Source organism: Caenorhabditis remanei, chromosome X (assembly GCF_010183535.1).
Source record: "Caenorhabditis remanei strain PX506 chromosome X, whole genome shotgun sequence".
Lineage (NCBI taxonomy): Eukaryota > Metazoa > Nematoda > Chromadorea > Rhabditida > Rhabditidae > Caenorhabditis > Caenorhabditis remanei.
Window position 1 is genome coordinate 19,214,709 of NC_071333.1, and position 11,543 is coordinate 19,226,251.

Consider the following 11,543-nt stretch of genomic DNA (forward strand, 5'->3'; position numbering starts at 1 on the left):
ATTTGATGATCACCTTAGAAACCGAATTCAATGAATTCAATATCTAAAAGTGTAGCTTTCCTTATCATTTTATTCGTAAAACCTTTTACTCATTTCATTGATTTTATAAGAGGTCATTATTCTGCCCTGCACACGTCTTATTTTCCCGCTCTCATACTTTTCGGTGACCCCGTCCTAACCGCGGATAGTGCAGAGTTTTTTTTTGTCAAATGTTTCCCAGAAAACAAATCTGTCTCATTAATTTTCATAATCCATTTCATATGAACCATTAAACGTTCAATTGAGTGGAATAATATTTGTATAATTTTAAAGATATAGCTCCCATTGCATACTGTGAATAGTTGTATTGTTTGAATAATTGAATAACTATCCAGTTTGCTAGCTAACATAAAAATTAGATATGATATAACAAATTAGATATTTTCTCCACTTTAGAACATATTACTTCAAACAACGATTTGATTATCCATATAAAAAATCAAAATGAATGAATTTAATGTATAAAATTGTAGCTGTCCTTACCACTTTTTTTTCAGTACCTACATATAACTCATTTTATTGATGTTTTCAAGGTCATTATTGTGCCCTGCACTCGTCCCATGAACCATTATAAGTTTATTTGAGTGGAGTGATATAGCATTTTGAAGATAAAGTTCCCTTGGCATTCTTTGAATAGTTTTATTGTTGATGAATTCAATAATTCTCCATTTTCGCTAACTATCAGTGGAATTAGATACGATATGATAAATGAGATATGTTCTCCATTTCAAAAACATTACTGAAAACACCGATTCAATTTGATGATCACCTTAAAAAAACCAAATTCAACGAATTCCATATCTAAAATTGTAACAGTCCTTATCATTTTATTTGTAAAACCCTTTGCTCATTTCATTTATTTTTTCAATGTCATCATTGTACCCTGCATACGTCCCATTCTTTCGCTTTCCTTCATTTCGATGACCCCGTTTATTGCTTATACTCATATTACCGCGGATAGTGCAGACCCAGCAGTCAGATGGTTGTGTTGTCAACTTTTTCCCAGAAGACAAACTCGTCGACCAATTTGAAGCTTTTTGATTGCCCCTATTTTGTTTTTCCCGCTAAACTAGGACCATGATCACCATATTAATTTTTCATCTCACTTTTTAAAATTCATCTTATTATTTATCTCTCATAAATCTCTTGTTATCAGGAATAGTCAAATATGTCAAAAGCCGACAGGAAGGCCCGGGTTCTAAGCGCCAAATTTAAAACTTCAATTTTTTTCTAATTTTGCGAAAATGTCAAATTTTTGGCTATCACTTCTTGAAACCGAGTCTTTCACAAATTTTTCAAGGCGGGTCATGGTCTTTACAAGTATGTTAGTCATCATATTTTAAATTCCCTCCAATTTTTCTCTTATCAGTTAATACGTTTCGCCGAGCCGTGACCAGACACACACTCTCTTTATCTTTGTTCCTCTCTCTCTTTTGAACTAATTTATTTTAATTACTCTCTCGTTATCACCCTTCTATCATTTTGGTTCCCAGTTTGAAGAGATTTTTTCAATTGTGTCCTAAAAAAATGGGCCATTGCTTTGAACTGTGTTCTGATTCGTTACTTTGATTATCTCACACTAAAGCCGCATATTTTACACTCCGTTTGGATTGATTTTATCCGGAGAGATAGCAGTCACCGACAGCACAAATTCCTTTCTCCACAAGTCTCACTGTGGCCGTTTCATCGTTCCTACCAAGTATCTTACTGTTACAGCACACCAAACGCAATATGGCACCAAAAGCCCAATTGAGAAGAAAGCTCCAGGGATATCGAGTGGCGCCGGATTCCGACTCGGAGGATGCTGGTTACAGTCTGAGGTAAAATAGTTTTGTCATATAAAGCATTCTAAGAAAAATACAGGTCAAGTTACAGTACTGTATATAAAGAATGTCGCATTCGAAGTATTTAGTTTGAAGTTGTCAGTGTACCACGGTTTCACAGATTTTTTCACAATGCCCAAATCTTACTAAAAGAGTAGATTACAAATAGAGCTTTATTTTTGTAGTTGAAGACGTTTTTGAACAAACCTTGCCTGGAATGTTACAGTACGTTAAAGCATACAGCTGGCAATTATTACCTTTCATCTCTAATAAGGGAAATGATTACCATTCGATATCTTCTAACTAGGGAAGGATCCCGAGTCAAGAAGGAGTTACTGGTCGAGACCTATATGTTTGAAAAGGAAGTCGTCAGGGATTTCCCAAAATGTTTTCAAATGCTGGTGAACACATCCAGGAATGGAGAAAATTGAGCTCAAATTTCAATCTAGGGTCTCATTTTTTACCACACAAATCGTTTGAACAGAGGGTGAGGGGAAATACTTTTTTCACTCCACAGATAATCCATGTTTTCTGACGGTTGCTTGATCCAGTCGGTAAGAGGTTGGGTTGCGGTGCAAAAGGTTAGGGTTTAATTTGTCTGGACGCTATAATAATTTGAAAAGGAGGAGAGAACATAATTTTTTACGAGAACCACAAAAATAGATAAAATCCATTTCCAGAACAAAAAGTCAATAAAGAAAAGAAAAATAGCGTCCAGAGGAACCGAACCCTGACCTTTTGCACTTCAACCAAACCTCTCACCCACTCGACCAACCAATCGTTAGAAACGTGGATCATCTGGTGAGTGAAGAAGGTAGCTTCCCCTCAACCCCTATTCGAACAATTTTTATTGTTAAAAATGATGTCAGAGCTTGAACTTTAAGCTCAATTTCCTTTATTCCTGGATGAGTTCAGCAAAAATTGAAACTTGTTTTAGAAATCCCAGCCGATTTCGTCTCCAACCATATAGGTCTCGGCCCTTGACTCCATCTTGACTCTTGATCTAAACACAATGTTAAACTAGAAATTGTGAAATAATAAGTATTCTATTTCTGTCAATAAATAAATATATATATATTTATTTATATACATATACTGATTTCCCATCAAAACATACTCCGATTTTCAGAGGTCGCCAAAGAAATCAAGCAGGGAGGTTCATTTCAAAAAGAGCTCGCCTCAACTCCCAACATGACTCTGATATGGAAAATGACGATGCTGGGCCAAGTCAGAGGTGAGTCACTCTCTTATTATCCAAACACACTTTTTTGAGTGCGACCTATATTTCATGCCAAAAGCAATATGTTTCCCTTCCAGAGCTAACCGCCAGAGAGCCGCTCGGCTAAGAATGAGCAGGCACAGATTCCGGCTAGCATCTTCGTCAGAATCCGAGTCAGAAGAACCGGGACCAAGCCAAAGGTAATTTTAGTTTTCTGAATATAAGACAGGCCAAGTTTGAAAATTTTTTTTCCTCGACAGATTTCTCTTTGTATTTGGCAAAAAATGAGAAACTCATAATTGTTCAAATATGGCGGATTTTTGAAAAGTATGTGATTCTTAACAGAGTTTCATAAACTCTCAGCTAATCGAATTTTGCTGGATAAGTTAACTCATAGCTGAAACTATCTCTTTATTAGGATTTGATTAACAACAAGTTGGTAAGACTGGAATAATGCTCGCACAAATTTTATTAAATTAATTTTAAAAAGACAAAAACAGAAACATTACAGTTACACTTTTGTGAAAAACAGAAAAAAAATCGCGTGAAAATCAGAAAAATTCCGATTTAACGTGATGAACTCGGGCCTTCTTAGAATCGTGACTGTAACAACTCTGGGAATTATCCACGAATCGATGTGTATGAGTTTCAGAGTGCTACCTGAAATTAAACGAATTGAACCTATTGACATATAAAAAAACGACAAACCTCATTCTGACTAAAAAGAGCGCATTTAGATATCAATATATCTGTAAATCTAAAAGGATTATTCTTGAAATCGTAATCGTTAAATTACCTTCTAAACACTCTTCAGTAGACCAATTAGCATTAAAAAAGCCATGTAATAGAATATGGGGATTGGAAATTATATGAAAAATCTGCAAATCTGTGGTTATTCCTTACCTGGATTCAATATTTTTCTTGGGAATAGGCGTATATCACTGTATAGAGCTGTATTTCATATAGCATCTTGCAAATTTCCAATCAAGAACAATGGGAATACAACGAATCATCAAAACATGGTTTTCTTTCCAAAATAGAATATTTTTATAGACGTGGCAGAATTTTAAATAACAAGCCACGTTTAAAAACTTCCTTTGTTTTTTTAAAGTAACACGTCATTTGTTTTGATGATTCGTTGTATTCCCATTGTTCTTGATTGGAAATTTGCAAGATGTGATATGAATTATAGCTCTACACATTGATATACGCCTATTCCCAAGAAAAGTATTGAATCCAGGTAAGGAATAAATAAAATTGCAGATTTTACATATAATTTTCAATTCCCAAGTTCTATTACTTGGTTTTTTTAAATGCTAATTGGACTACTCAATAGTACTTAGGAGGTAACTTAACAATTACGGTTTCAAGAATAATCCTTTCAGATTTACAGATATATTATATTGTGTGTGGAGTCACTTTTTATTTTTATCAATCTATCGTTATTCTTGGTTTGTGTTGATATCTAAATGCGCTCTTTTTAGTCAGAATGAGGTTTGTCGTTTTTTATATGTCAATAGGTTCAATTCGTTTAATTTCAGGTAGCACTCTGAAACTCATACACATCGATTCGTGGATAATTCCCAGAGTTGTAACAGTCACGATTTTGAGAAGGCCCGAGTTCATTACGTGAAATCGGAATTTTTCTAATTTTCACGCGATTTTTTTTCTGTTTTTCACAAAAGTGTAACTGTAACGTTTCTGTTTTTGTCTTTTTCAATAAAAATGTTCGATTTCTTACGTAACTCTTTTTGAAATTGTTTCAAAAAACCAATTTGACAGCTGACTTGAATCAGTTTCTGCAACCAGTTGAGGAAAAGTTGTAATTTCCGTGAAATTTTCTTGAATTTCTCAGAAACTCTACAATTTTTCAGTTTTCTAACTATTTTGGGAGATTCAGTCAGTTTCCACATCAATTCTTGAAATTTCGCACCTCTCAATTTTTTGTGTGAAAACTCACAGGAAAGTTGAAAATTTGCGGAAAAACTGTCGAGGAAAAAAAATTTTCAAATTTGGCCTGTCTTATATTTTGAGTTGGGAAACCAAATTTAAATTATTCATGATTAGCGTATAATAATTTCACTCGAAGAAAAAAACATTAATTCTTGTTTCAGAATTTGTCCGAGACACGCTCCACCGGTGAGAGTGACCTGCTCTCAAACCCAGTCCCCTTCACCATCCGACTTGAATGCACCTGGATCGAGCCAAAGGTAATTTGAATTTTCTGAATATTTTGAGCTGGGAAACCAAATTAAGTTCATTTGAAATTCGCAAAAAAATTCTAGTCTGTCCGAAAAAAAAACATGTTTTCTTGTTTCAGAATTTGTCTGAGAGACGCGGCACTAAGGAGAGTTACCCGCTCTCAAACCCAGTCCCCTCCAGCATCCGATGCAGATGAACCTGGACCGAGACAGAGGTAATTTGAATTTTCTGAAAATTTTGAGTTGGGAACAAGGCTGGGCAAATTATTAAAATTAAAATTATTTGAATTCTTGTTTTGAATGTGTGATATCTTTGGTGAAAGTTGACCAATTTGTTCAAAACTTTCTCATCTGTTTTTAATTTGTAATTCTAACATTAGGTGACTCAATTCAGCGAACAAGGTTGTGCGGTCACGGTGAACTGAAAACGTGGTCAAATAATTCGCCCAGCCCTGGTTGGGAAACCAAATTCAAATTCTTCATGATTTGCGAAACATTCCAATCAATACAAAAAAAACATTTCTTCTTGTTTCAGACATCGTCAGAGACATGCGGCACCAATGAGAGTGACCCGCTCTCAAACCCAGTCTCCTCCACCATCCGACTTGGATGCACCTGGACCGAGCCAGAGGTAATTTAAGTTTTCTAAATATTTTGAGTTGGGAAACCAAACTCAAATAATTCGTGATTCGCCAAAAGTTCTAATCAATCCGAAAAAACACTTTTTCTTGTCTCAGATTTCGTCAGATAAACGCGCCACCCATGAGAGTGACTCGTTCTCAAACCCAGTCACCACCAGAATCCGATTCCGAATCTGGACCGAGCCAGAGGTAAATTATATATACAATTTACAGTTTATATTCAAAATGAAACCAAAATTTTCAGACCTAATAAGCGCTCTCGAGTGACAGTTATGAAGGTGGACAGCGATGATGAGAAAGAAAACAGAAGAGTCACAAGAAGACTGGCTCAAGCGCAGCGACAACATGTCATTCCACAGCAACCGCCAAATCCCTCCGACTCTGAAGAGGATATTGATATCAACGCTCTCTTGGCACAAATTGCGGAGAATCATTTCGATAATGGCACAGACGAAGCAATGGTAGCAAGAGATGAGACTGTTGATGAGTAAGTTAAAATTTAAAAATTTGATTTTCTAAATACAAAAAATACTTTTTTTAATGGGAATGTACCAAACAGAACTAGTTATCATTCCTGAAAACTGGGCAGGCACGGGTCTATCTCAACAAAAAAAAGGTGAACTATTAAAATTATGAGCTATTTTTGGTCTGTTCGATTCATAAAAAATAAAATTTGTCAAACGATTATGGAACACCGAAATACACTGTCAAATTTAATCTTATTTTACAGAAAACAACCAAAGTTGATAACTTTTTGAGAGGTACTGTATGTCTGTAACCCACGACAGGCCTGATGGTCATTTGTTAATGTGCCGCGGACCGGGTTAGAATAGTTTTTTTTTTTAAATTTTCGTGTTTTTGGCACTTTATCCAGGTCCGCGGTACATTGACGAGTAGGCATCCCGCCCGTAGTAGGTCACAGTCATAGAACTCTCCGAGATCCTGATTTTCGTATATTTTTCAGCTCATAGTATGGAGATTAAAACTACTTAGGTATCGGCCCGCTTAGCAAGAGTGCTAGTTTGCATTTCAAATGTTTCTCATACAGAATCAACGCCCAATTTGCCAAGATGACGATTGCCACGGTTGTTGATCCGGCTCCATCCCGCAAAAGAGGCATGCACGTTGCCAAAGTGCAAGTTCTCAAAAAGTTTCAATGTAAGATTCCAAACGGATGCATCGAAGCGAACAAAGGGCAACAATTTGGATCCTGGCACCGAGACGCCGCCCTCGAATATCCCGGAATTCCAACAAGAAAGTTTTGTGAAAAGGATATGAACAAGTATGGAAAGACTGAGAAGAACTGGTCAATTCAAACGATATTCTCTGTAAGTGTGAAAAAACACAATGTTTAAACTAAATATTGTTACAGGATCCAACAGCCCGAAATCAGTTTTGGCTCTACTACGTTGGATGGAGCTGCAAAACTATGTGGCTCCAGAAACTCAGTGATTTTGCGAGCAGCGCATCGGAAATGGTAGAACATATGAAGATCCGCAATACGTTTCTGGCCAAATTAAAAAGAAGTTTGAAAACTCCGGAGCTCAAAAAGCTGGTGGACCGAGAAAAATGTATGGATGAAACGATCAAAAGTAATCCAGATCATATTTTTTGGCTTTATCAAGACATGTCCTTCTTCCACACGAAGATCCAGCAAAACGAAGGACTCGGGCTAATTTCATATATGTGTCTCAGAGAAAAGATGAAATTGCCGCCAAAGTTTGCCGTAAGTTTTGTTTTACATGTTATGATGTGTTATGACCATTTTTTCAGTACACCACCGTAAATGTGATGAAGCCTGACATTTACCAAATTTGCGTAAAAAATAGCGCAAATCGGCGATTCACCTCTATGAGAGTCGGAGTGAACGACAGACAATTCACTGCATGTGAAAAACCGAGCACATGCAAATGTAATATGAAGGTGATCTAAAATTATTAAATAAAACCTAATAACTAATTTTTTAGTTCGAACAATTGTTTGCTTCATACACCAACTCGGACGGTGTTGTCATTCGTCGCAAAAACCGTCAGCCGAACAAGGACTGCGTTCTGAACTTGGACGGTTTTGAATATGAAGAAGAACGGATCGTAATTGAGTGCTCCGATGCTTGCGGATGCTCTTACAAGTGTCCACGCCGACAGCTCCAAAGAGGACAGCAAAAGTACTTGGTTGTTTTTTATGAAGGTGATCGGGGATTTGGTGTCCGAGCAGCCGAATTTATCAAACAAGGAGAATTCATTATGGAGTACGTTGGAGAGATAATGGCGTTGAAAAAAGATGATCATCGGGATCGTGACGTGTCCTATGATGTTAAGTTGACTGTCTTCGACAATAACTTGGTGATTTCCTCGGCTCTACTTGGGTAAGTACCTGTTTGTGTTTTCTTTTCATTTTTATAATATCACTTTGCAGAAATGTCGCACGATTTTTGGGACACGCTTGCCAGCCCAACGCCACATTCATCGAGTGCTACAGCAGGAAGTGTGAGACCGACCCTCTCTTCCCACGTATCGGTGCCTTCGCCACCAGCGACATCAATATTGGAGAGGAAATCACAATCTCTTACTTCCACCCAAGCCAACTCCTCGGCACGACTGGCATCAAGTGCAGGTACGTTTGTGATAATGACATTTAAGGCATTTAAGACTAGCTAAAAGACAAGGTTATCCAAAATTTAATTTTCAGTTGCCGCGAGACTTGCCCCAACTACTTGCCAACCGCCGACGCAGTCGAGTAACATGCTGCACTTATCCAACTCTCTCCACCATTATCAGGCCACTATTATCAGCTCACAATAATTGTTCTGCCCTCCCATTTGTTCATCCAATTTTTGTCATATCATCACTCTTATGTTGTCATAATTTACCGTGCACCTTAATTCTTCAAGTATTTACTATTGTTTTCTTTTCACTTCTGCAATGCTCTTCTCCCTAATATGTCCACTATTATCAATTCTCTATAATTTATCTACCATGTTTGTCAATCACCTTTTTGTCATATTTTATAATTTTTAAGTTGTCATATTTCACAGTTCTCTCAGTGTTTCCTTGATTCTCTCAGTATTTGCTACCGTTCTAAATTTAATTTCCTAGCTTGTAAAATTTGATATATTTTTTTATAAATCTTACAAAATCCATCAATGTTTGATAATATTGTAATTATTAAAACAGATTATCAAGAAAAAGGAGAAATTTGACCTGCATCAAAAAAATCATTTTAAAGACGCATTTTTTGATGAACATAGTGATTTTTTGAAAAATGAGGATTTCCACTTTAAACCCTTTCAAAACTCTTCTCTACATTGTGTTTCTTCAAAAGCAACATCACGAATTGACCCAACCCGCGCAAAACAGAGGTGGGATGCAAGCGCGCTCCACCGTACAACGCCAAGGAGGCCCTCTCCTTTTTGTTGTTATTCCGTCATTTTGGCTCATTTTTCTTTGTTTTTCTTGGTTCTTGTTGATTTTTATTGAATTTTAGCTCTATTCAAGCTTGTTTCAGCTGTTTCATCACTTCATTGAGCGATTATTCATGTTTTTCAACAGTTTTTGTCGTTTAAATTGCTTAACTTGCCATTTTCGTCCGTCTCCCTCCTTGAAACTGAAATTCTCTTTTTTTCTTTCAAGTTCGATCATTTTTTGTTTAGGTTCGTCATGATGCGCTTTGTCAAAGACTACAAAAAGATGGAGAAAGCGCGAAACATGGAGGTAAGTCAAAAAAATGTTTTCAAATTGCCAGCGCTATGGTTACGGATGATAACACCACTATTTTGTGAGAGAACTCTGGATTTCTATAACGAAACAACTGAAAACCAACTAAGAAAAAAACTGGCTCCCGATTTTTCTTAAAATCAATATCTCCCATTTTTCAGTTCTCTCTCCTCGCCCTTCTCACCGTCGAATTCGTGTTCTGCGTGTTCGGATACTTCATGGATTCATCACTCAACAATACAGTTGTCGAGACATTCTACACCATCTGGATTTTCAACCTCTTGGTCGCTTCCTTGCTCAACATCACCACCAAACCGGTTATCTTCTCCATCTATCGCGCGGGCTTCAGAGTGAGTTGGAATATTGAGAACATTCAAACAATTGGGTGCACTTTCAGATGATTTATCTCGCTGTTGTCGTCTACATTTTCTGCTCGTTTGGCTACATGACAGTCTCCGCGTACGTCCTGGTCTTCTGCATTGCGGATTTCGTCTATCTTGTCAATGGAGTGTCGAATGAACAGGTAAGACACATTTTTTTGCGGGTAACCTGTTAACCAAACCATTTTGTAATTTCAGATGACATATCCGGGCAAATGGATTGCGATGGTCAACCGAAAGTGGCGAATTTCTGAAAAGGAGGCTGATATTGAACATGCTCGCTTTGATTCTCCCATCAGCGACGTCGAAGCAATGAAGAATCTCGATGACATGGAATGGGACACGTCTTGCGACTACTTCACTGCCGATGACGACGACTTCATCTTCCCATACCCTCCCATGAAATCTAGTGAATCTGTCATTGTCTGAGAAAAAGGTTTTTCATGCCTAAATGCTCATATTCATTATTCCCCGTTCTCTACCAATTGTGATTTATACATGTTTCTTCGCATTTTCATTCCCGACGCTTTTATTTCTCCCGGTATAGTAATTTGTTTATGACTTGTCCACTCTTCTCATTCCCTCCGCTCCCTCTTTATGATAGATAGATTAATGTTTCATCGAAGTGCAATTTTTACATGTACTATGTTCCCTCTTCCCACACAGTTTGCTTTATCTTTTGATTTACGTATTCCAAATAGTTTCATCAATTTGTGAATATTTATTAAAAATTTGCTACGAATTTACAGCGATTAGAAAGTGAATATGTAGTGGAAAATTGTCGACTTCGTGAGTGTCAGACGGCCTCACTGGTAGTCTCACAATATCTATTGTTTATGAAGTTTTCAAATCATAAGTAAAGCTTTATTTTTGCAGTTCACTATTTTTTGTATAAACTGCCCCTGGAAAGTTACAATCCATTAAAGCATACAGCTAGAATCATTCTCACATTAAAAGACTAGCGGGGCTTGTGTGTCAGTGTGATCGTGGCACACTCACAAAATAGAACAATTTAAACTGACAATAATTGTTTATTTACTAATAGATAGAGTTAAATAAGAATTTCAACTTAGGGCATGAGCACAGATTAAAAATTGAGAGAATTGAGTGCAAGATATTTAGGAATGTTTATTCGGAAAATATTTAATTTATAACACCGGGAAGAGATATTGACGTTGGAAACATGCTCGCCGAGTGGATGGCAGCAATTTACTGTTCTTAAAATTGCATGCGTTGATAAGATGTATTATTATCTTTCATGGACGAAACGTTAAACGATATTTCATGGAAAAGTTAAAGATGACGCTAACAGACAACATTCAATACACCTTCGGAGACTACCGACACTGTCTCTCAAGTTATGAGAGCTCAAAATATACAATAACTGATTTCTAGTGAGAAAATGCGTCTGGTCGCAGAAATAATACGAGAACTCATAATTCAGAGCAAAATGTCAAGCGTATCCCAATGATTCAATGTATGAAACGTCTTTTTGGTCTATTCTCTTACATATTAATTTTCCGAAGA

General features: G+C 36.8%; 2 protein-coding genes across 2 annotated transcripts; both read left to right on the forward strand.

Moving 5' to 3' along the window:
- Positions 1 to 1,770: 1,770 nt before the first annotated feature.
- On the forward strand, positions 1,771 to 8,663 carry GCK72_025873 (uncharacterized protein; the record flags this gene model as incomplete). The annotated part of the gene is made up of 14 exons (XM_053736525.1): positions 1,771 to 1,859; positions 2,992 to 3,096; positions 3,180 to 3,281; positions 5,196 to 5,291; positions 5,402 to 5,497; positions 5,818 to 5,913; positions 6,020 to 6,112; positions 6,168 to 6,410; positions 6,972 to 7,251; positions 7,296 to 7,649; positions 7,697 to 7,846; positions 7,891 to 8,288; positions 8,339 to 8,536; positions 8,612 to 8,663. The coding sequence occupies 14 exons, from the start codon at positions 1,771 to 1,773 to the stop codon at positions 8,661 to 8,663; spliced, it is 2,352 nt and encodes a 783-aa protein (XP_053580091.1).
- A 916-nt stretch (positions 8,664 to 9,579) lies between these two features.
- GCK72_025874 (uncharacterized protein) lies at positions 9,580 to 10,445 on the forward strand (the record flags this gene model as incomplete). Its single annotated transcript, XM_003105520.2, has 4 exons — positions 9,580 to 9,633; positions 9,798 to 9,986; positions 10,034 to 10,159; positions 10,215 to 10,445. The coding sequence occupies 4 exons, from the start codon at positions 9,580 to 9,582 to the stop codon at positions 10,443 to 10,445; spliced, it is 600 nt and encodes a 199-aa protein (XP_003105568.2).
- Between the last annotated feature and the right edge of the window lie 1,098 nt (positions 10,446 to 11,543).